We start from the raw sequence: 26,014 nt of genomic DNA, 5'->3' as shown, positions 1-26,014 counted from the left end.
ATAAGATTTCGCCACATTGCATTAATGCTGTGGCTTTTCACTGAGACGTGTGCAACAACTTCAGGATGCAAGTTTCTGAACAGAAGCGCCTCTTTGTCTCCTGTATGGAAGAATGTCAGCCGCCAGCGCCGCTATTGGCTTCATATAGATTTAGAAGCACTGTCAAAGAATCTGTTGAAAACAAATATTGAGCTCTCTTTACTTGCTGCTGTGAATAATCCCTGCTATTATCCAAGGGACAAACATTAGCAGGAAAACCGTGGTGTGTTTGTTTCCTGCGTGTCGCTTCTAAGCCTCCTGTTTCTCTCGTCATGTTTCCTTTTCCCCCTTGGTTACCTTTTATTGTTCTGTACTATTTGGGGTTGTCTGAAAACCAGTCTTCATTCAGTCATTTGCATTCTAACAGTGCCAACCAGAACATACCCCGATAGGCCTATATATTTACTTGGATCACCATGGACTAACTCTGTTATACAAAACCGAAAGGTATCAATAAGTGCTGAAATCAGGTGATGGGTGTTTGACATGCTGACCATTCTTTTGTGTCGACTGCATGAATGAGCACACGCTCGGTTTTAATCAGCAAGCCCCATCGTCTCCAACCCCTTGCATCTCTGCTGGCATTTGCACTGTTTTGACCGATTTTTAAAAAGATTTCTGCAAGTTTGTTTTTCTGTACTGCACCGATATGCTGTATTGTAAAAAACAAAACAAAAAAAAACTGCTGTTTTTATGTTGTTCACGTTCAGATTACGTACAATTTAAAGACAGTCATCCTGCTCAGTTGCACATCTCTTGGTTAGTGAGACAATTTGTCCATTCTGATAACTGCACAGTATTTTTTTATATCGTCTTGTACAGTGTATTATTATTGTTAATCTTGTTTTTTTTACATATAATTTTTTGAAAACATTTTTTGGTGTTTTGTTTACCATGGATTAACCCCATTAAACAAAGCAGAATCAACATCCCTTGATGCTGCTGTTGCACCTGAATTTCCCCACGGTGGCACCATAAAGGCTATTTCAATGCTATTCTATTAATAAACATCATCTTGTTCAAAGAATGGGGTGGGGTTTTTTCCTCACAAGCAGTTATTTCCAAGGAGATGCTGAGCCTTTATGTCAGCTCCTTGTGTTCAGCTGAAAATGCCTTTGTGGTTTTTGTATCTTTAGCTACAAAGGACAACAAATTATCTGCTGATAGGATTAAAATCATACATTTTTATTGTATTTTTTTTGTAAGCTTCTTTAACATTGACAGACAAGTCTGGCAGTTTATATTATATTTAATGCCAATAAAACATTGTTGTGTGAGTACACACACATTAATACATTTTGATTTAGGATCAACTAGAAGCAAACGTGTGTGTGGCCATGTAGCATGCGTTAGAATGCTTTGCACCAAACACCATCATCACTTACATCAAAATTCCTCCAGCCTTATTTCAAACCCACCAGATAACATACAATCCTGATATATAAAGAAAAAATAATGATGTGAAAAAATGTGAAAAGGTGACTTACAATTTTTTTCCTGTTGTACTGCCTCAAAACATGTAAAGAGATTATTTCTGAAATAGACTAAGCAGCAATTACAGCTGCTAGGCCTTTTTGGGCTTTTTTATCATTGCCAAGATTTTATTTTATTTTTTTTAATCCAGTCTTCTTAAAATAGCTCAAACACAGTCACATTGGATGGAAACTAGCTTCTAGTTCTGTTAAAGTTTTAAAGTTGCATTTAGCTCTAATCCTCCACTCGGACAATCCTACCAATAAATCTGCCCTCGTCTCGTTTTGAAGATTGTAGCGCCGGCTATGATTAGGGTCACCGGCGGGTGAAGCTCTGCCACGGCCTTGAGTTAAGAATCCACATGATGACTTTTGGAGAGCAGCTATTAGTCGCCCCTGTTGACACAGCGACCCACCTCAGCAGTGGATCTCTTCATCGCTACTGTGTTATGATGGGTTTCTCCTCGTTGTCACTGTAGGTGGACAGCCATGCCTCTGCTACGTTTGTAGTCGTTGGGAGGATGGACCGATCGAAGCTTGGAGTGTTGTTTTATAACCCAAACCCTTTTTTTAAACGTCACCACTAAGTTTCTGTCTTTGTCTTTGTTCATTGATGCTCTCGAATACATCAGTGTGGGTTTTAGCTTTGAGTTAGGTTGTGACCTGATTATGATTATGAAGGATTAGGGTTGGCAATCCTTGAGGAACAAGTTGTAGGATTAGGGCTAACCCTAACCCTACCCGATACCAAACATAAAGTAAATTGAGTACTAAAATATTTCAAAGATAAATGTGAAAAATGAAGGAACAAAGAAACAGTCAGTGAGGAAGTATCAAAGAAATGGTGTAATGACTTTTTTATGGATATGACGCTGCAGTCAAAGACCTGAGTAGGTGTTGCCAGCTCTCCTTTTGAACTGTGCAGCTTGTTAGTTTCTTTTTTTTTATCTTCCCCTGTTGTTTGTTTTTCCTTGAAGATGGACAGTATCCCAACAGCTTTGTATAAGATGTAGCATAGGAAACATTTGAACTATTCTAGTCTTTTGAAGTTTTGCAATCTGTTCCTAGGAGATAAAGTTCTGAACGTCTTTTATCGCACGAGAAAGAAACAAAAGGTTGACTGCTCGTGTTACTTTTGCCCCAATAAAGGCAGAATAATGGAAATATACAGGTCATCCTATATATTTCAAAGGGGTTATACATTTTAAGTTGAGTCATATTTTAGCCAAAGAAAAAGCTTATAGACACCAGATATTAAACTCACAACCTCATCTTTCAAAGCTTTCTGACCTGGTTAAGTTACCGTAACGCGCTTTCTATTGAACGAAAACTATTTCACTAATACAACTTTGTCATTTGTTGACACTTTGTCACATCACTCCATATAATACAAATGAATCCCTGTTACTATAGTAACTTTGCATATTGGCATCAAATATTCAGAATCCTGATGACTATTATTTAATAGTTATAGCTGGAAATGTGCTAAACAACGTTCACTTTTCTTAATGAAAACACTGACTTGACCTTTCCTCAGGGGGAAGCATCTGCTCAAATAAAACCAAAACCAGTGCTTTCCTTCAGATTATTGCTACTACAGGAACACAACTGCAAAAAAAAAAAAAAAAAAAAAAAAAAAAAAAAATAGACTTTGGAAATAAATGTTTTGCTCATAGTTAATATAGTGAAACTGCATTTGTGTTTTGGTTTGTGTTTTATTTTATGTTCTGAACTGTTTTTACAACTTAAGTTTTTTTTTTTTTTTTTTTTTTTTTTACTGAATTAGTCTTGGTCTAAGTGTTTTCAACATAAACTAATTATGCATCTGTTTGGGTTTCATGTGTGAATTCAATGAAAATTCAGTCCCACAGCATAAATTGCTGCAGAACCTTTACAGATGCTAGAAAATATAGAACAAATTCTTAATCTGCACCAATTTTTGATCTGCATCCTGCAGCGAGAGCAAACAATAAAAAGTTATGAAGCACCTAAAGGGCGTTTGTTTGTTTTTCAAACTGAAACCATTTGTTTCTGTTAGTTGCTGTCAGCACTTTGTTGTAACTAATGGTTCATATATCTTTCTCTCTCTCTCTCTCTCTCTCTCTTTCAGGTGGCATCCCATTTATCCTGACTGGGGAACTGTTTGAACAATCCTACAGGCCTGCTGCTTTCATGATCGCTGGCACTGTGAATTGGTTGTCCAACTTTGCTGTGGGCCTCTTATTCCCCTTCATTCAAGTAAGATCTGCTGTCTAAACAAAAAGATGCACTCACTGTATATAATTTATGGTGTTGGCAGAGATTTGAATAATGCTAAAAAAAATAACTGTTGCAAGAGAAGGAACAGTAATCGACTGAAGTCAATGCCCAAAAGTCACTAAAATGTATCCATGGAGTGAAGTTTACACACACACACACACACTATATATATATTTATATATTGCAGTTACTTTTCAGTAAGAAAGTGTGTGGATTGATGAATGGATGTGAAGTGTTAATCTGAAATTAGTTATGTTAAATTGCAAACCTTATAACAACTTCAATCACAACATTTGAAATATTTCATACTGAAATATAAAATTTTTCCACTGTACTTATCTTGTCTCAATACACGTGGGTCCGAAAGGAGAATTTGAGTTCCAGGTTGAAACTAAAAAAAGTCCAATCTTTCACTGATTAATAAACACACCATAACAAATCACCACCAGATAGTGCAGAGTAACTTTAGTAAAGAGTCTGTGTCGGCTCCGTTTCAGGTGTTTAAAAATCAATACAGAGAAGGTTCAGTAGGTGTAAGCCAATTAAAAGGAAATGTAGAAACATCTCTATGGTTCATTTAGCTGCAGGAGAAAAAGAGAGAGAGAGCAAGACTTTCAACAGATAACAAGAAGGCTAAATGTATAGGAAAATTACATAAATGGAGTGTAGAAAAGTTGTTTTTTAATCTTTTGAGCCTTTAGTAGGCTGTCACTGTTAAGGATTTGGAAACTGTGACAGCCTACTGAAAGTCACGGTAAAGATCTACATTCTCTGGAAAATACAGAGGTTGTTGTTTTAGAAGTGCTGGTTGAACTGGTATCACCATCCTCACCTCGCTTCTGCCTGTGCCTCAAAATGCTACACAAAGTCCCTTATCATTAGTTTTGCATGGCGTTTGGCTGAAAGAGACAGCTTTGTTTGAGTGGAGTTCCACACTCAAGCACAACACTTTATTGAACACTAAAGGCTCTGCAAGGGAGCACCTGGACCATCGGCTGCTTTGCATAAGAACAATAGAAGAAGTGAGTGGAAAGCAGAGGAGGAAGGTTGAGCATGTACCAAAACCACATGGAGCATACATTAGAAGAATAAAGACCAGGGTCTGGATCATCCACCCGCTGATGGCAACCCAGACATTAGTATTCAGAGGAAATCATGGAAATGGGGCATGTATTATAAAAAAAAAAAATCATGTTCAGATACATATTTTAAGGTTTCGTTGTGTGACAGTAGCTGTTATTGACGTACCTATGAACTACAAACACACCAGGTACAAACAATTTGCTAAATAATTTCAAAAACATCTGCTAATGAATCAATATACTGAGTTTCTCATTCCTTCAGTTCTTGAAATTATCTGCAGCTGAATGTGAAGGGTTTTGACAGCCAGGACTTTACTCTGGACATCACAGTAGATGCTCTCGGTATTGTGTCTATCCAAAAATATCCAAAAATACAAGATTTCTTAGCACTGAATTTCTTGAGCACAATTAGAGAAAGATGTCTTTCTGAATACCCTTCATTAAAAGACAGTTACAACTCTTTTTTTTTTTTTGCTGTTTAATATAAGACCTGGCCAGAGCTTAGAAAAGACAAACATTAACTCTCCATTATTGCGACCGTGGTAATTGCTGCCTTAACTGGCACAGCTGGTAAAGCAAACAAGCCCAAGGGTTCAGTAAGGCGTTTGCTTTTATTTCCCACCCAGGATTAAGGGACAAACTTTATTTGCCTTTTTAATGAGAAAACATCAGAGGCCACAAATCACATGGAAGAAAGCATCAGACTTAAGGTGCTGGAATAAGTTATGGAATAAAATAAATATTACAGCTCAGGGAAGATAATTACATTTTAAAAGTCAGACGTCAGAGGAGTTTAAGATATGTCGTAAAATCATTAGTGTCGTTATTTTTACTGGATGTTAGCATCAGTAATGGCCGAATCATCGCCCAGTTTTGAAATAAGAGTCACTGTGACGCTATTTATGCTGTAATGTTTGACCTGAGATGTTTTTTTAAGAAAAAATAAGGACACTGTTGTGTTTTATGTTGCTGATTTGCTGTTTCGTCTGCACAGTGTTTATAGGTGAAAGGTGAAACATGGCAGGGTGATTAATACTTAGACAGGAGACCTGCTATTTTTACTGTGCTATGCACATACTGGGTTTATATTTTGTCTGTGATTTTGCTTTAAAAATAGCAATAAACATGTCCATGAGGCTGGAAAGCCTCCTTGACATCACCCCAGTCTTTATCTCTCTGCACACGGGGAAAGTTAATGTTATTTCCAGTCAGGAGGAACATGTTGCTCAAATAAAAAGATAACTTTGCACTCAGAATGCGCTACACAAGAAAAATATAGATTAAGGATGTTCTTCTGGCCTGTTGCAGAAATGCTTTGCCTCACATGTTCCTAACTACTCTACTCCAAGTTTTATGATTATGAGTTAATAAGATTTATATCAGCATCTGAATTGTTATATTCAGCTCAATATTTCTTCTAACTAGACCTTTGTGGTTTCATATCTCAGTGAATGATAAAATTAAACCTGCCAAAGGCCACAATTCAATAATTCCCACTCGATAAATGTCTTATTGAAAAGTTTATGTATTTCATTAACTTCATCACTAAATGAAGCATTTCTTAAAGATTAATTACACACAGACTGATGTTTTCAAACCTTGTCGTCCATTAATTGTGGTGTTTCCCAACTTACGGTTATTGAAAACATAACATTTAATTTCTAAGAAGATTTAGAAAAACAAAATCAAACCAATGATTGTTACACTTCCTTATTAACCGGCTCAGGATTAAAAGCGATGGGTTTGCTTTAAACTTTTTACCACCTCGGTCTTTTTTAGAAGAAAAATGGAGACACAGCAAGAAGGCGTCTGCTTGAATTGTTTTGTGAAATTAAATTTGGACAGAAACAGCAGAATGTTCAATCCTAAAAATCCATCTAAATCATTTAATTTTACCCGAGGTTTTAAATGTTCTCTGAAGAACTGTGGGTTGAATGTTGAGTGTTTTAAAGGCTTGGAGACGATGATAGTTCAGCAGACATCACTAGACAATCCTCAGGAAAATAAAGCTTCATTTTATTTTGCATGGGAAGAAGGCAAGACTTTTGGTCTCGGTTTAGTAACTTAAAATTTTAATGATGTGAGATTGCAGCAAAGGTCACTGCTTCCCATTTATCCTTTTTTTTATGATTTATGGTCCTCTTTGAAGCACTCCACATTCCCCCAACGAGCCTGTTAAGATGTGCCAAGTTGTGAGCAAAGACCTTGGTTTAAGACAAAAACCGGCTGCTGCTGCAGGCTGCATGTCTACGTAACCAGTTATTGCCGATAAATCATCTCTCTGCATTTTGCACTATTTTCACAGCTTCTGCTCCAGTTAAATCTGAATTGTTCAGATCTTTGAATAATTTTGGGCTTCATTTTAAATATAACGGATGAAACATTGTTTTTGGCAATTTAATTTAACTATCCTACATATTTGGTAGGCAGGATAAATACAGTAAGTAGCCAGTGAGGCACAGATATATATAGAGAGAGCTTTTATTGGAGTATATTTACAAAAGCACCGGTTCCCATTCGGTCTAAAGAACCTGGAACTTAAATCAACTACAGCGAAAGAGCCCCTCCGTAGTTTAATTTTCTTATCAGCAGATACAGAAAACTGCTTTAGCTAGAGCACGCTGTAGTCTATTTCTTGCTGTCTTATCTCACACTCGGCTCGACGGCGAGCGAAGAATAAAACAAGTAGATTTAGACAACCTCTGGGCCGCGGAAATTAGATTTATTTCTCGGCTCATTCATCGTCTGTAGCGATAAGCTCAGCCGCTGTATTGCTTTTCTCAGATCCGGGCCAGACTGTCAGGACAGACAGCTGTAAAGAGATTAGATACTCTCGGTAATCTTCTCTTGAGTTTGTGGAGTCGAATGTCCTGAACTGACATTCCCTCGAGCGAGGCCCGGCGTGCAGCGGGACTCGTCGCAGAATCGGATCCGTGGCCCAGGTGAACATTTAACCTTTTAATCCAAATCAATATCCTCCAGAAGCAGGTGGGCGAGTCTCCGACGAGAGCTAAGCCTCGTTAATTCCACACCGTCACTGGCGGAAAATTTGGACAGACACTTCATTTTACAATTTATCCTCGGAAGAAAATTGAGAATAAAACGGCGATCCGTGAGCCGCATTGACACGTCCAGATCAAATTAAATATCATCTAAAGGATTTAGGCAGGCTTAGGTATCGGTCACACCTCAAAGGGCTCTACAAGGTAGAACGAGCTGGTGTGCTTTCTCACTTGAGGATTCCTGCATGTGTGTGTGTGTGTGTGTGTGTGCTTGCAATGACAGGAACGTCTTTTACTTGCATTTTATTGTGGACTTTTTTTCTCCCCTGCAAAATCAAAACACAAAAAAGTGAAACACTCTGGTACATCAGCGGGTAGCAAAACTGGGGGAAAAAATCCATAGATGCTTGTGTTAAATTTGGAAGATAATACTTTTGTTTTGAGAGTGATTTTATTTTTGGCACTTAGAATTGGTTTTACACATCTATTAGATATTAGTCTAAAGCTACACTTGCTTTAGATTAAGTAAGGCAAAAAGTAGAAAGAGCCACTTTTTTAAACATAACTTCCCTGTTACTCACCCAGGCCATTAAAAACGTTATCTTTCAAATATGTCTTCCTGCGCAAACAATTATGTAATCCCTTCACTATCTATGAGTAGTATTCATGTCGCAAAAAAATGTAAAAAGTATTATTTTACACAAATTTCAGTTCTTCATCTGCCTTAGAGACCTTCCCAAAACTCTGTCCGTGGATTTGGGGAGAGTCTACTTTCTGGATTACACTAGTTTGGACTAAAAACATTTCTAACTGGAACAATACCTGCTTTGTGCCCAACTTGAAATATCATCCAAGACAAGAGGTGGTTGTACGTAAGAACAACAAAAATGGCTATGAAATGAGAAACTGCAAAGATTGAAATGCCTCTTGACCTTAATTCAGAGCTTCAGTTCACTAAATTACCAACCGATTGATCAACAGCAAGAGGGAAGCAAGAACAATATCCTGCTCTGACCGCAAATCCATGGCCAACCAAGTAGTTCATGACCTCTGTAGATGGTGACCTATAGATTAGGAAACAGATATTAGCTTCCCAGTAAAACCAAAAGAAGTAGCGTAATTTAAGGACTGTGAGGCGCACCTGAACATAAGCCCCACACTCTGACTTTGAAAAGAAAAAAGAAAAAGAAATACATATAATGACTGCGTTTGTCTATAAGTCGTAGGTGTCTGTGTTGTAACATAAGGTATTTAAATTTAACTTTTTTTCCTTACTTTTAATGAAATAAAAACTCCAAATACTTTTTCCAAACACTTGTAACACAGCTGCTTTTAAAAAACATAAATGGGAAATGTCACTGATTGCTATTTTCCTCCTGCAATCAATGAGTGCATCAAACAAACTTCATTCATCGTTATGTTTCATGTGCTTTTCCTACGCGCTTGTTGAAGCACTTTGTGATTTTATCTGTAAAAGTTACATAAAATTGTACTTTCTTACTCACTAAAACCACCAAAAGTGTCTTCTTTGTTGTGGGAATTGAACAGCTTCACTTTCCTTTTGCTCTTGGGCTTCGACACACAGCAGTGCAGCCTTTCAAATCAGAACATGTTGGCAAAAAGCCATATATTAGCCACTGAATTGCATATATTCCACTGAATTGCAACTGTTCAAAGCTTGGGGGGAAAAAGTAGAAGATTACAGTCCAGAAATTACGGTAAGAGTGCTGGACCACCTGTCATTTCGCCTTAGGTTTATATACAGCTCTTTATACAGAGTCTACTGCACTGAACCAGACTGAAAACCTCCTGGTTATTCCACCAAATATAGATTTCTGAGTTAAAACATTAGTATTGTTGTTTCTAAATGTCAGAGTTGACACCTATTAAACACAGCAAATAACACAGGAAAGACAAGAGAAAGTTAGATTCTCATTACTCGCGAGGAGAACAGACAGAGATGTGCTTTCAGTTACAAATCTCCTACCGCTCTGAAGCACATTTCTTTATTGTCTTTAGGATCCCTAATCACAGAGAGCGCTGTAACTCTAAAGGGAGGGGGAAAGACACTTCATCACACAGTCACAGCGCCAAGATTATCACTAACTAACAACACAATCTATCTCGCACTAGCTTATCTAGTTCCTGACCCAGGATCAAACAGGACAAGTTGTGAATCTTCACGGCGATGGTTTTATAGCTATCTAAGAGGTCAAAAGCAGGGCGTTCTGTGAAGAGCTGCTGTCACTGCTCTTCTCCAGAGAGGCCCTCTGAGAAAGGAAATCAGAGTGATTAACAACACAGAAACATTTCTTAAAAGGTATGACTAAAACAAATAAGAATACATAAACTAAGAACATATAAAACAGTATAACAAATAGTTGATAATACAATTTACCTAACACTAAATGAATATGAACTTGTTTTCTTTGCATTATTTCAGGTCTGAAAGCACTGCATCTTTTTGACCATTTCTCATTTTCTGCAAATAAATACAAAATTTTTTGCTTGGAATTTCAGAGACATGTTGTCAGTAGTCCATAGAATAAAAGAACAATGTTCATTTTACACAAACATATACCTATAAAAAGTAAAATCAGAGAAACTGATAATTTTATGTGATCTCTTAACTTTGAATGAAGCGAAGGGTTAACGTGTATGGCTCAGTGTTAGCTTGCTATTGTCAAGCAGCACAAATAAAGACGTCAACACAGCAGCACTGGGAGGAGATGATATTCCTACCATTGCACCAAATCCAGGAAGAAGAATGCCAGTGGTTTAGTCCTTTCTTTACTCCAGGCTCAGAGGGCTCACTGCCCTGCCGGGGAATTAAATTTGTCCGTATGCCTGTGGCATCCAAAGATGCTGCACAGAGTGAGTGGACGCTGCTTAACTCAGCAGAGGTTGGGGAGCTTCCAACAAGTGTTACAATCGCAGTGGAGAGGAATTAAGCCTGAGGGGGTAAGTGTAGAAAAAGCAGCGGTGGTGGGGGGGAATCCCCATTGATGTACCACCCGTGTGTAGTTTTCTGTTTCACAGAGCTGTGAAAGAGCCATCACAGCGGCGCAGAGTGATGCCGCCTCTGCCAAACCTGACTCGTGCCCACAGGAGGTCAGATAATTTCCCCTGCAAAGACCGATTACAGCTCCTCAGTTGTGTGCCGAGAAAATTTTTCCAGCGTGTCCAAGGTGACGGAAAATAAACTTGCAAGTGTTTATGAGTTATTAACTAATTTCTTCCTTAAACACTTGCTGCAGTAAGCTTGTAAAAACAAAGTAATTGACGGAGGAGCAGGCGGCGGCTTGGTTTACGGTTTCAGTAACATTTCAGCACGCTGGACCTCAAGTAATTCTGCTGAGCCTGGAAACTGGGCCTAGAAGCATTGAAGACACATTTAGAAGATACATGTTGTGTGCTTATGGGATGCACTTTTACACCCATTTTTTGGGGGGGGCATGTTCATAGTTCGTGCCTCGTCTATTTTTCGAAGCTCTAACTACTAAACTAATTTTAGAAAACCATTGATAATACTTTTCCTTTTAATTTAATGTATTTTGGAATAAACATAGACAGTTAACTGAACAAGGAAAGAGCAAATGACAAACTACTCTTTAGAGGAAAAGTAAAACAAAACAGAAATGAACAAAAAATTAATACCTTATAATCATGAAGCTCAGGAAAAATATTACAAAATAAAAAATGATCTATATAATTGGGTACATGGAGATTCAGAGGACCCATTTGCTGCCTGGAGAAAAAAAAAAACATATTGCTCTTGTTTGCTACTTTTGAGACAGCAAGAATGATTAGTAACTAGCAGCCTGGAGCATCCACTGCTCCTGATCTGTGTTGGAAACGTAAGGAGAGGATCTATCCTGAAATAAACGTCAGCGTCTGTAAGACAGACCAGGTAACAAAGCTCCTCACAATGTTTGTGGATATTCTCAGTTTCCTTCTGGTCTCTCGCTTCCTTCAACGTTTACCTTTGATGTTTAAAGCGATCTTTAATGTTTTGCCAGGGGTCCTGAGTGAGCATGTTCTCCATCGCAAGTTCACAAGCTGGATCCATGCGGCTGTGACGCGCTTTGAAGCTACGTTAATCATCCTTCATGGATTGGTGTCGTGTCTGCTTGATCTCAGGGAGAAGGCTATAAATATATAGGCTCTATAGCTTCACAGATAATCCAAAAGACTGAACCGTCGGATAAATTGTCTCTTAATATGCTACATTTTAACCTTTTTATTCATTCTTTGACCCATAAATAACCTATTAAAACGCCATAACCATCTGCTCGTGAATGTAATTGCGCAATGCGACACGCATCAAAGTTGTTATTGAGTTGGAGAATAGGATGAATAAGGTCGTTTTATTTGAAAACCAAATATAATTATTCACTCTACTTCATACATACTCATTAGTCAGCCTCTTCCTCTTCCTCCTCCAGCTTCATGTCATACCCTCTACCTTTTGTTGCTGCGCAGCAGACTGACATTCCTTCTCCAAGGCAGCTTTTCATTAAGCAGATTCAACTGTGTCCTGCTCCCTTCACCTCTTTTACATTTTTCAAGCCGTCATTAAAATGACTCTGCGTTCTCCTCCTTTGCTGTTGCCCTGTCCCTATATTCTCCGATTTAAAATAGATCCATTAAAAATAGCAGTTTGTGTTTTAGTTAATATTTATATTTCACATTCTTGTAAGTGTAGTCCTCGCACATGCCTTGACCTTAATCTGAGCATCATCCAGATGTTGATTCGTACTGGGGTGGTTTTTTTGTGTTTTTCTTTAAGTTGGCAAAGGTTTGTCTGAAAGTCAAATCTGAAGTCGGCTTTATCCATCATTCTGGACGGACGCAGAAATTTTAGCCTGATTGAAATTCCTAGCAGACGTCTGTGAACCTGCTTCGCATGTTCTTGTGGAAGTTTCTTCCCGGTTGAGTTGATCTTTGACGTGGATGTTTTTCAATGCGTCAGTCTCCCTCTTGCTAATCTAATTTTGAATAGTTCGTTAAATGAGTTGCAATTCCAGCTCAGGAGTTTTCATTACGGCTTTTATTTTGGGGTTTTTTATTCATATTTTGATTTTGATTTTGCGGTGTTCATTCCTTTTTAGTTTGAACATCTGCAAATAGCTCAATGATTTTTTTCAACAGTAAAGATTTCTACTGCTATCAAAAATGTTGACAGTGAGGTTGCCATGTTGGAGAGCCATTTTATTCTCTGTTTAAATGGCTCTCAATTTGCATTTCTGTCCCAGACAGGCTTTTAAGTCATGTGAAATTTATCTTTGATCTGTTTTTTTTTTTGTGACTTGTGAAGCATTTGTGAATTTAGCTTTGCAAATACAATTTACTTATTTACCCTGAAAATATCTTAGGATTTAAAAAAAGAAAAGCTCAGAGCTCTCAGCCATATGGATTCATTTCACTCCTCACTGAGGTAAATTACAAACACTGAGTGTTTCAGCCACGATTACGAAGACGAGCATAAGACCAACATGGATTTATGGAGACAGACATAAAGATTAAGCTATTTAGTAATCTACCATTGAGTTTGTTTAGCAGTAAATCTGATGTAGCTGTTGAGAAAATGAATTTTTTTTAAATACCAATTTCCATTGATTTATATGATTTATATTGCATTAGAACTAGTGATGCACCAATCAGAGCGCCAGCATCCCGACATCAATCATGTCCTCCCTTTGCTTCCTGATGGATTCAAAACGACGATCTCGTGGAATACATGGTAAAGTTTAGACAAATGAGCTTTGTCTAAACTTTATTAGGTAAACCCGTTTAATTATTTGTTGTCACAAATAGCAAATCATCTGAAACTCAAAGCAGCCAGAGAACGTGATGAAGACGACTTGCTGAGATTTGGCAGCCATCAGAACGAGGAAGAAAGGGATTTTAGGTTGCTTTGAACATGGTGTGGTTTTGTCACCAAAGAACTTTTGTCATTTTTTTTTCTTTTATATTCACACACAGCCGTCTCTCATATCTAAAGAGAATTAAACTAGTTGTATGCTAATTAATTAAACTGTTGGTTAAAGAAGTTTGTGAATGGCAAACAGAACGTAGCTTTTGGAGGGTCAAAAGATTTTTATGCACAAACATAAACTCCCTCTCCCTTTTAACTGGAAGGACATTTTAATAAAAAAAAAACCTATGTGTTGGGGGGGGGAGTCTAAGCTGAACCTGAAGGTGAGAGTGAAACTTTCCTCATGACATCCTGGACATTCTACCGATGCTTTGACCTTCTGTCAAAGGCTGTTTGCCTGTTTTCTCTTCAGACCCTCAAGATAAACCTAATTTTGTCTTTTCAGCCCTGAGTGTCGTGTGCTGAAGGTAAAGAGTGAAGTGAACTTAAAATAGCCGAAAAACACAGGGTAAGAAACAAATTCACATTCTGGGTTTTTAGAGAGGAGGGTTGATTGAGACTTTTGTATTTTGTATTTGAATCCTTCCTGTTTTCAAAAGACTGATAAAACTGAAGGGTTCAGACCTACAACAGCTGTGCTCTTCACCCTCAGTAATTATATGTAGTCATGTAGTGACAGGTTAGCTCCCTGCTTCTCATTGGAAAAACACATTTATGAGCACAAATGTACATTTTCAAAAGTAATTTTGTATTTCCGTCCCTTTTTGGGTTGGTCTAACGGTAATTTGACGCGTCCTCCAGTTTTCACAGACAACCTACGGAGCAAAATATATGCAAAACACAGAGAAGCTGATGAACAGGGTGCTCAACCCAACCTGAATTATACCAGACGCACAATGACCACCAAAAGCGTGTGGTTTATCTGCACCGTGCTAAGTGGCATTCATCCAAATATCAGCGCAGGTCATATGTATTTATTTGAGCATCAATTTATAATTTTGAAAAATACGAAATTCAAACCTATACATTCAAATCTTGTGTGTAAAAATCTTTATGTCTCTAAAGAGTTCAATGTGTTTGTCACATTGAACGTCACATTTCTCCCAAGGGAGACAGATAACTTTGACTTTGACGGTTGTTCGGTACGGTTTACTTGAGTACGTGTGAGCAACGACCTGCAAGAGTAAAAGTCACAGAGGCAAAGAGAAGGACCCGGGAGATAAGGCTGACCAAAGTGGGTGAGGTGTGGACAAGTGTGAGAGACGAGAAGCGACAGAAGGTTATTTTTAGGCTGCCTCCGCCGCTGTTATTGCAGTATTCGTTTTGCTGTCTGCCTCGTTCAGGACCTGCTTCTACTGCAAGGCACAGAGCGGGCATCCAGATCACAGCGGTGACTCACCGGTCCCTGACTCGCACCTGAAACCAGCTCTGACCCCTGTTCAGACGACACGCTCTTGCACTGTCACGTCCTTATACTGACATGACAGAACGCCACGGAGGCGTCACAAAGTTTAGACCAGGGATGAAGCGAAGCATCTCTGAAGTACGTAGAAAAACTGACAGAAATATGAGTGGCACGCAGGTTGAGGAGGTTTTGTTTCGCATTTGTATTGAACTTTTTCATCTTTGGTCATCTTTTGATGCTTTTTATCAGTTTAAACTCCTACTTGCCATTTCTGGAGTTACTTCTAAAACAATGGCAATGTGTTTTTTTTGCTAGTGAGGCCGTTCCTCAAAGTTAGATGAAGGACACCCACATCCTCATCTTGGAGCCGCTGGCATTAACAATTTGAAGCTTAACTTCTTTATTGCTCCCTCAAAGATTTATTTAATCCTTTTTTTGTTTTGTTTTATCATCGTTCAAACTTCTTAGGTGAAACATGGTGATGAAAATCAGTTGTTTTTCCTATCAGTCTCTATTATATAGAGCTATATGAACCCTTAGAGACTGATTTTGTTTTTTGCAAAATATCCAAATCAAAATTAAAAACCTGTTTTTTTATTATTATTATTATTATTATTATTATTGAGGTTATTTTTACCTGATTTTAACCATTATTTTATGATCTGAAACATGTTAGGCTGACAAGGACAAAAACAAGACAGATTTTCAAAGCATTGCTTGTTTCCAATATATATGTATGTGTATGTATGTATATATATATATATATGTGTGTGTGTGTGTGTGTGTATATATATACACAATTGAAAATAAAATCAGTTCACCTGTACTTTAAATGCTCTGCCATTAAAAAAAAGAACAACAATTATCCCTTTATGTAAATTGAATATATCCAAACACAGTTGAGCGAGACTAACATAATAACTGTAAGGGCATTAATCTAAATGCAGTGTTTTCTTCCGAGGTGAACATCATTTCATGGTTTACTTCCCTTTCAGCTTTTTTCCGGTTACGATAAATCAACAATATCTGCAGAACTGCAGCAGCAGACCTTATTTCCTGCTCACTGGGGCAGGTTTTGATGTTATTGCACCAAGCGACTCGGCGCGTTTTGTCACGCTGAAAGTTTAATTCAAAGGTCCCACAGAGATCTTTGAGCTTTTATTTAATCATGCCTCTTTGTTTCATTCTGCAGACACAAACATTGGTTTGGAAGGAAGAGGCCAGAAACAACGGGGCGATTTCTGCACACGTTACATAAATTAGAAAATAAACACCAGGCAGGCGGAGCGCTTTTCTCTTTTCCTCAAGATGGAGGTGATGGCCCGTTATGCTGCGGTGGATTACTGGACCAGAACCGAGCTAAATGTGTGGCTTTGAAAGCGTTTCAAATTACAGTTCAGCGCGCAGGCGGCCAGGCATCAATCATGAAAATTAACTAGTCGACTCTACAAACACCTCACAGGGAAACGCGCTGCTGTTATTTAGGACTGTAAAAAATAAAACAGAAGTACATTTTTATCAAATGAGAGAAACGCATGTCAGCGGTAACACTGTATACAAACGGATTAAACTCAACGCAGTCTGTGACTTTTTACTGCAATAAAAATACAGGCGACCGTGAGGCAATTAATTTTATCAACGTGTTTGGATATATTATTATTTAATATGAATTTTAGCAATATTGACAAACTCAAGAATTGTAAATAATAGGTAAAAAATTGAAGAAGACACCTTCTAAAGTTTTATTTGTAAAATGTAATAAAAAAGTCAATTTCTGGGCAGGATTAAGTTGGGACGGGCCCAAACGTGTTCCCATTCAAAATGGATACAGTCAACACAGATATGTTAAGTCAGGTGAACATATGGACATTTTTCTAAGCATTTTGAAGGTTTGCCATGTTTAAATGGCAGACATTTAGTTCTGTGTGCTTCTCACTGTAGAAATGAGGATTGATGTCACAGTTGAGCTGCCTGAGCATCTTTCACAGAAAAAAAAAAAAATCATGTTTGCACTTTAAAAAAACAACAACAAAGAATACACACACGTAATCCTATTAGAGGACAGAAGCAGCTTCACATTGAGAGTTTTAAGTATAGCGAACAAAAAAGACTGAAATGGATCATTTCTGAGCTACTTTAACAACAGAGGAAATTTGACCTCATGACACAGAAACACAGTATTAGCATAGAAACTGATAGTCATGGGAACACATTAGAAAACAAGCAGCATGTTCTCTTTATATATTGTTGTAAATGTTGTCTAAATGCCGGCTGGTTAGCTGAAATGGGTGAGAGAGTCTGGACTTAAAAACTTCAAGGTTTAGTGAAAAGGTTGGTTCACGGTACAAATGGAGGAGAGAAAAAAGCTCCAGTTAATTAATGGCATCAAATGAACAATTACCTTCTAAAATCAGACAAAATGAAGACTTTAATAAATCACCTCCACATTAGACTGTAATGAAATGCTCTTACACCAAGGAGCTATTCAAGATTTCATGGGTATTTTGTAAGATTTATGAGTTTGTGAGGAGTAAGAACCACCATAACTACGATCCAAGGACGAAATGTTTAATTCGTTGTCATGTCTGCAGTTTGAAGTAATTAGTTGATAATCCATAAACATAGTGAATGGTCCTGTCTGTTGTTTTAATCTTGTGTATTTCCCTCTAATCTGTTTGTTTGAGACAGTGTTCAGGGCTGTGGATGGAAATAGACAAGAGACACACACACATACACACACAACTCCATCCTGTCTTCCACTGCAGCTCAGAGCTCCCATCCACCCAGGATGAGTCACTGTTGCCCCAGAAACTTGTGACTGTAAATTTTCAGGCATGGACACGTAGCAGACAAGGTCATTTTTAAACGTCATCATTAGGTGGATGTCTGTAGAGAAGCTTTAAGTTCTGCCTTCTGTTAGTCTCCTTACACTCCTCCTTACTTGTGTGATCTCCTTTATTCTGTCCTGATTTGTTTTGCCACGTTGTTGCCTGAAAGCCTGATCTTCTTCCAAAGACTTTTATAATAAGGGTTTTGTTGAGCTTAGTGGATACAAGACATGAGTTGTCCTGGTTCTGATGGTACTGGTAACACATCGTTGTTTCACTTCCTGTGGGTTACCAGAAAAAGACGACGGTTGGGTAGAACTGGTGGTAATCGAAAAAAATACTTGAATGTCTGACTTAAGTGAGCGCTAAGTTTAGTTCCCAGCTACCAATGTAATTATCAGCTGGCTACGTTAAAAGTAATAAATGTGTAGTTTTTGACATGAATCTTAAAATAACGAATAAGTTGAGCAATTTTTTTCCACTTCACAATTATGTACTTTTTGGTAGTTCGTCACAACATATCCACAAGAAGGTACCAACATTTTTGGTAACGTGACAAAACGTGAAAAGGTGCTTAGCAGTGCTAATATTTCTTAATGATCTGAAGTAGTTATGCCTGTTCTGCAGAATATTAGCTGGTTTCTGCTGTTCTGTTTTATTGCTCAACAAGGACATTGTGCATACGAAACAAACAAACTGGGAAAAGCAAAACACCAAAAAATAAAAATCAGCACAAAGCATTTTTAAAAATCAAGATCTGTGTTATGTTGACACTTAAGCAGCCTTGCTTTATTTTCTCATGGCAAAAAGGTCAAAGAAACCTTTGACCACAGGACTGACAATGTTACGGTTTTTGTCACTGTGACGTTTCAAAACCGTCGTAAATCTGCTAATGCCTAATCCTAACAATCGAATCTGGACTTCTGGCGAAAACATCCTGGTGAAACTCCTCATCAAGTCACATCACAGCTGATTACACAGAGAGATGTATAAGTGTAGCATCTGATGGATACTTACATCCTTGGTTAATTATTTTCTGCGTGTGCCTTAAATTGAACCCAGCTGTCTCACTGCAACAGATCAAAGGTTTACCCAAAACGTTGGCCTAATTCCCCTCCATCTGCCGGGCTTTCAAATTATGATGACCATCACGGACAGGAAAGTGGTCCGTTTGCACGACGAGTCCTCCTTGAGGACAGCTGGATCAGGCCCTTTACAAGTCACCTTTTTGTTGTCAGTAACTACACTGGAAAAAGAAAAAACTGGACAGAAATTGTATTAATTTAAAAAAAAAAGCAGTAAGTAGGTTCTAGGGTTCTGCGGACATCGGGTCTCTATTATCAGGTTGATTGCACCATTTGAGGTTCTGTCGCTGTATGAGAAAAGGGATTACAGCTTGGCGAAACACTGCTGAGAGGCAGTCAAGTTGCTCTGTCTCATCTAAAATCCCTGTGGCATTCCCCCCCTCTTTCCCTCCTAAAACCTCTCATCCAAACACACACTCATAAAATCCTCTCTCTGTTTCTAAATCTCTCTCTGGGCAATCAGTCACTGTGTAAATTTTAAATCTGTCACTAATCTGTGTTATTGGCAAAACACACTGGACAAGGTTAGCTTGGGTAGTTTGATTATTTAAACACATCTGTAGATGAAAATACACCTGACTTTTTTTTAATCATGATTATTAAAAATAATTGTGAAACATTATTTGGATTAATGTTGCTCTGGTATGTCAAAAATGTAAGAGTTGGTCTTTTTCTGGTGTGCTTGTTTATGTGAAGCGTTTGTGTGTTTCATCTGTCAGTATATTGCCTTTCACTTGTTGGAGCAACACTGCCCAGTTCATCCCACCCCATGCTCAGGCCAGAAGTTTCATAAAGTGCCTCCAGCGAGCTCCGGGTCTACCCCAGGGTTTCCTTCCAGTGTGTGGAAAACCTCGAAAGGGGGTTCCCGAGTAGGCAACGCGATGAGATGCCTGAAACACATGAAACGACTCCTTAAGATGTCGAAGAGCTGCTTCAAGCTCCTCCTGGGATGATTGACATCCTCTTCCTCTGCAAGGTAACTGGGTCCAGCTGTCTTGCAGAGGAAGCTTATTTCAGTCAGTTGGAGTCCAACACACACGGGGAACAAATTTAGCTTTGCACACACGGGTCCTGCTGCTTTGGGTACACTTGGACCGGAAAGCAGCCGCACGGATCCTCCACAGTATTCCTAAAAAGACGGTCATAAGCATTCTCCAGATCCACAAAACACATGTGGTACAACTTCACTAAGACCCACTGTTAGAATAAAAACCACTGACTCTCCTCTTGCCTTCATGCATTGTTTAACAATCGTCAAAAAAATCCATCCATTTTCTTACGCCCTTGTCCCCGTGGGGTCAGGAGGGGTGCTGGTGCCTGTCTCCAGGGAGACATTTCAGATGAGACGTAGGGTACACTCTGGACAGGTCGGCAAAAAAATGTAATTTGAAATGAAAATTTCATCGTAGTAGGAGTTGGTCTTGCATTCCCTCTCTGTCGTTGTGTCCTTGGGCAAGGCACATCGTCCGCCTTGCCTGCTGGTCAGAAGGGCCGATGCCATTGGTACGTGGGTGCTTCGCCTGTGACAGACAGCCACCAGCATCTGTGGCTGAGATCCATCATCAGTGTGTGAAAGTGTGTGTGAATGGGAATGACTGATTTCCTTGTAAAGCATCTTTGAGCCTCCTAATACTGCTGTATGAATCTGATGTCATTTCAAATGTGAATTTGTGATTCTTTTTAGGTTTTCCAAAGCTTGAAACATCAGAACACTAAATTGATGTACATGATAGACCACCATAAACTTTGTGGAGTTTAAAAGAGCACAAAATGCCTAGCAGTTTCAGGATCTGTCTTTGTGGATGGTAATTAAGGAAGTGGTTTAAAGAAATGCAAAACCTAATAATAATAATAATAATAATAATCTGTACTACATATCGCATTTAGTTGGTTCATCTTAAGTGTAACTGATTTCATGCAGTTGTTCATGAGCTAAAATAATCTAAAAATGATCTGCTCTCATTGGTGCATCATTTTCTGTTTCTGCAGGAGAAGCTGCAGTCATTTGCCTTCCTGGTGTTCGTGGTGGTCTGCACCCTGGGATCCATCTACCTCTGCGTTGTCCTCCCTGAAACCAAAAACAAAACTTTCATGGACATCAGCCAGAGCTTCGCTAAAATCAACAAAGTGCCAGAGCTTTCACCTGGCCAGGAGTTGGAGCTGGTCCTGTCCATGAAGCCCGAGAGCGAGAAGGCGCCAGACGTCAGAAAGACGGAGAGCTCCTTCTGAGACACCAACTACGAAAAAAACAGGGCAAGATATGAGGGAAATGTTGTTTTTATATATTTATTTGACTGTTTTTTCTTAATGAAATTGAAATGTATCCTGTTTGTATGTTTTGTAGGATATTCAAGAAAACTACAGTATTACAAAACTATTTCTACATCTTAATAAATGAGGTAGACCAAATGATCCGTTTCTGCTTATTGATAAAGATTCACAAGGTCATCCAAATTATCTAACTTACATACACAAGTGCATTTGGAGACGCTGCATATTCACTTCCAAAGGAAAACATGAAGGAAAATGTGTGAGAATGATCTACAGAAAGGGAGGAACCAAGAACGTCAGGCTGTTTAAAGAAAGAAGTGTCTGAATTTTCATTTTCATAAATTTGCTCTCCAATCTGAAATCGAATAAATTTTTTGTTTTCCTGAGAAACAGTCAATGTTTGATTTTTAAACTGATTTGGAAAACTTAAAAAAAACAACAAAAAAACTAAAATTTAGATTGGTCAAGATGTAGGTCAACAACAGCATCTCAATGCAATTGTGTTTTTTTTTTTTAGTTTTTTTTTTAGTTGCATTTTAATCAAACAGCGATATAGCAAACATAAATTTTATAAACGCCCTCTGGATAATGCGAAATATAAAAAAAATACATCCGATACATTTCATAGAAAGGGGGCCGCAGTGAAGACCGTCTTAAATGTCACGGTAACAATCCCATCAACATGGTCGATGATGCATGTCGTTTATCGTCGCGTCACAGCAGAAACACTATTAGAAAAGTTGCGTGCGTTTTTGACATTATGAGAGGAAAACTTATTTATTTCTATTCATTTATTTGACCCCCCCATCGGTTTGGCTGCGAGAAGTTCGAAAGCCAAGTTTTGAGGGATACAAAAACACTTGAATTGCTGCCTGTTTCGACTGAAACTCGTCGTCGTCGTATGTTTGGTTCCCATTAGCCAGGAAGGAAAGTCGCTGAGCCTCAGGTATTCCTAAGGCACATTCTGTCACTTTACAGCCTGATTACTTCAGCGGGTTGCATTGGGATTTTCCATGACAAACCAGCGCAAAGTATTTATGAAATGGAAGGAAAATCTGAAACGCGTTCAGCCCAATTTTATACTGGTACCTTGAAATAAAATCAAGAAAACAAACTTTTGGGTTCATATTTGGTCGTTTTCTATACTGGATGTGAAGGTTGTGGACAAAATTGGTGTCTGTGGAAAAGCGTTCTCTGGGGAGTTAACTTTCCAATGAAGACATCAAGTAACAAGGAGGAACGCTGTGGAAAAAAAAAAAATTAAGTTTTCTGGTGGGTCTCCAGCTCTTAAAGGGGGTCCGGGCTACTAACCACCAGCTGGCCAGAACCAGCGGAGGAGCTGATCTGAACAGAAGCAGACAAGCGTGGCATTGGATTGCGTTCACAGTTTGCTCCCACAGTTGGTTGTGCTCAACGATTTATTCAGCGGCCGCAGTTCATGTTTCCCACGCTGGCACACAGGCAGAAGTGATGCGAATAGTAATTGGGTTTGTCTCTCTTATCTCTCCTCCAGCATCCCTACTCTTGAAGAGTCCTGTCCTCAGCAGACACATTAGTCGGTTGGTAATTGAGGGAGAAATTCACCGAAGATTCCTGGTGAGGACGTAATGATGATGCTGTCGATCTGCAGTGAAAAATGCTGCAGATGCGCTGTGGAGTAATGCTGCGCTTCTTTAATTACCGCTCTCATGCTCATGTTCTTAACAGATTCTCTCAGGAGGTGGGATAAACTGGTTTCCCCCAAAAAGCTGGTGATGCTTGGTAAATACAACAGATGACTCTGCTGGGTGGGGTTTACTTATCAGAAAGTCCCTTCCCCTTCCACCACACCTGAGGGGGCCGGGGGGAATGATATTTTCAAATTAGGTTCACTAAAAGGTCATCATCAAAGCAGTTCTGAAACCGGTTAAAAAGAAGAACCATTGCTTTTGCTTTTTGAATGGATGAAAAGCATGAATTAGATTTAAAACATCCACTTCTCAGCTCTAGAATATTGCATTATTAAATTATGAAAATCCTCTATGAAACATTTACACTCTTTTTTTATTTTTTTATGCAGATTGATAAAACGATCCCTGGTTTTGTCTGCACTCTAAAACATCTCTTCAGGCCTAAATCCAGCTGTACTTTTACCGTCACTTCAATGGTTTGTGAAGTTTCTCCTGTTTCAGTTTCACCTGATCAGATAAAATTCAGTTTCCGTCTACAGTCAATTGCTTTCTTTCTTAGTTGAAATGAAATACCGACATGAAGCGTTTTCATCCCTAACAGATTCAGCACTAATCTGACAGGATTATGCTTCCGCAATCTTATATTGACTCGTCTTTGATTTTCTTTCTGTGTTTTTTTCTTCTCCTGTTTCTTATCCTGGAATCACACAGGAAAACGCCCTCTCAGCTCCAGCTTCCATCAAAAATAAAAAACTTCACTATTAAATAAATCTTATATCAACGCATAAAGCCATTAGTTGTCAAAATATTCTGGTCTGTTCGAACACAGTTTCCCTTCTGTCTTCCCACTGGTCCTTCAAAGAGGTTTTTGTCATTTCCTGCTGCCTGGACTGGTTGAAAGCTCTTCTCCTCGTACCAACTTTTAAAAACAACGTGGCTCTGCTAAATGTTGCATGACTTTGTATTTTTGTTTTTGTTATGATGTAAAGCCCTTTGAAATGCCTTGCTGCTGAAATGTGCTATACAAATAAAATGTGATTTCTTCTTTTTTTTTTTTTTTTTTTATTGATAAAGCTTATTCATGCACTACAACGGATGGCGTACAACTTCTGGATGTTTTTCCTAAAATGTTATTTCAGGATTAACATGTATTTATTTCCATTAACTCTGATCCGTTTCTCTGTTCCTGCTGAAGGAAAAAAAAAGGAGCCCCTTCATGATATATAACAGTGTTTAATAGATGACGGTGGTGACACTTTTCCTTCATGCCTCAGACTAAAATGCACGGATGGTCAAGGGGATGGAATATTGTTTTCTAATTAAACCATTAATTAATATTTCCAAAATGATATTCCTTTTGTTCTCTTGAAAGGTTTGTTTATTGAGGCCGTCACAGAACAGATTTATTTATGCTGAATTTAAACTACTATCACATCGACCGCGTTGGATTGCACCGGATTTATTTATCGCTAATGTGGTGTAAAGGGGGGATGAACACGACGTTTCTGGTTCTGTTTGTAGAAGTAGAAAACATTCTTCTGATTTTCCTTCCACTTCACATCCAGGCCTATCGTGAACTGTAAATCTTTTAAGATTTGAGGAAAGTTTTCCTTTTCGTTACGGTTGTTTTCTGACTCAGAGCAAACGAGTCTCTGAGTCACTGCTGATTAACGGGTTAAGGTCAGATGTGATTTTCTGACTCTGCGTCAGAGTTTATCTCTGGACTCCCGGTGCTTTGCGTTAGCAGCAGGCTCTCCACTCTGGAGCTCTGTCACTTTACTGATAAATTCAATGTGTTTTTTTTTTTTTTTTCCTTTTCCTCCATATATTCTGACTCAGCACCTCAGCTGTGACATCCTTGCAGGTAATCATCAGGCAGAAATCGGTGGCCGTTCAAGTAAAACATCACTTATGTCTTCCTGCAGGAAAGCATCAACTTTTTCATCATGTTCACTGGGCTTTGCTACAAAGCCAACAACATAGTAAACCACGTTTTATTTTCTGCACATAATGTGACAAAATATGGATTACATTTGTGTAAGTTGGCAATGACTTCACTGCTCCTCTATGTTACAAACGGAAGACGTGTGTTACTTACGCATTTGGGAAAACACGACATATCCTTTCTTGTGGGTGGCATGTATGTAAATGGAAATGATTGTAAATTACTGTATATGTAAGCACATACTGCACCATTTTAAAAATTGTTCTACTGGCATTTAATGAGAAAGAATAGTCAGTTTGGCAAAGCAACATTGACCTCTTGCCTTGCCAACCTCCCACATCGGCATCCTGAGGAAAATTTGAGCGTCTAAATAGTGAAACTCCTCCGAGTTTTCTCTGCTTAACTGACCAGAGAGCTGATTGTTTGAACCCTGCTACCCAGTAGAAGAGGTTTAGGGGAGCTTTTTTTTTAAATTTTTTTATGAAGATTTGAGAATTTCGGCTGTGTTTTTGATGACATAAGATCCAAGATCTCTGCCGTCATCTGCTCCTAATGAAAACAGAGGTTTGGCTTTGGGGCTCGTCTTACGGCGGCTCCATTATGAAGCCTTTTGTGCCCTGAAGCACCTGCTTTCTCCTCTGGTCTCAGTGGTGCTGTGATATTCAGCACTTTGGACAGCTACAAGCAAATATTGAGACAGGGCAGCTGTCTGAAAATGCGGGTGTTTAATAACAAGACAAAAAGAAGAAGACTCCGCTCGGCTGGTGTATTTGAAAATCTTTCAGCTCTGATTCATTTTGATTGAAACTTTTTTTCTTTTGGTTTATTTTACTGGTATGTCCTGACAGAAGAATAAGGTGGTCATTCCAACTCGACTGACCAAGACCAGTGACCAGATGGAGGGGAAACTCAAAAATCGTATCTTTAAGTTAGGTTTTAAGTTATTTTTGTCTTATTTCTTGTGCACGACAATATTTGCATTTCAGGGTCAACAAAAACACCTGGAAATGTTTTTGTGTTTTTTGCAGTGCACCGTTTCTTCCTGTCTGAAGAATCCTTGCTGTAATTTTATTGCAGT

General features: G+C 38.6%; 1 protein-coding gene across 2 annotated transcripts in view; it reads left to right on the top strand.

The window, feature by feature from the left end:
• slc2a9l2 (solute carrier family 2 member 9, like 2) overlaps positions 1–21,459 on the top strand; it is a 111,494-nt gene extending 90,035 nt beyond the window's left edge. For both annotated transcript variants that reach the window (XM_088005443.1, XM_088005444.1), the window contains exons 12-13: positions 3,622–3,749; positions 21,040–21,459. In XM_088005443.1, coding sequence (XP_087861569.1) covers positions 3,622–3,749; positions 21,040–21,279 — 368 coding nt within the window. In that variant the 3' untranslated portion in view covers positions 21,280–21,459. The remainder of the gene's footprint in view (positions 1–3,621; positions 3,750–21,039) is intronic.
• Positions 21,460–26,014: the final 4,555 nt, after the last annotated feature.

This window comes from Poecilia mexicana, unplaced genomic scaffold, assembly GCF_051168715.1.
Source record: "Poecilia mexicana isolate PSO_F unplaced genomic scaffold, ASM5116871v1 scaffold_5, whole genome shotgun sequence".
In the NCBI taxonomy this organism is placed as follows: Eukaryota; Metazoa; Chordata; class Actinopteri; order Cyprinodontiformes; family Poeciliidae; genus Poecilia; species Poecilia mexicana.
Note: the sequence above shows the minus strand (reverse complement) of the source record. Positions and strands in the feature narration are given on the sequence as shown.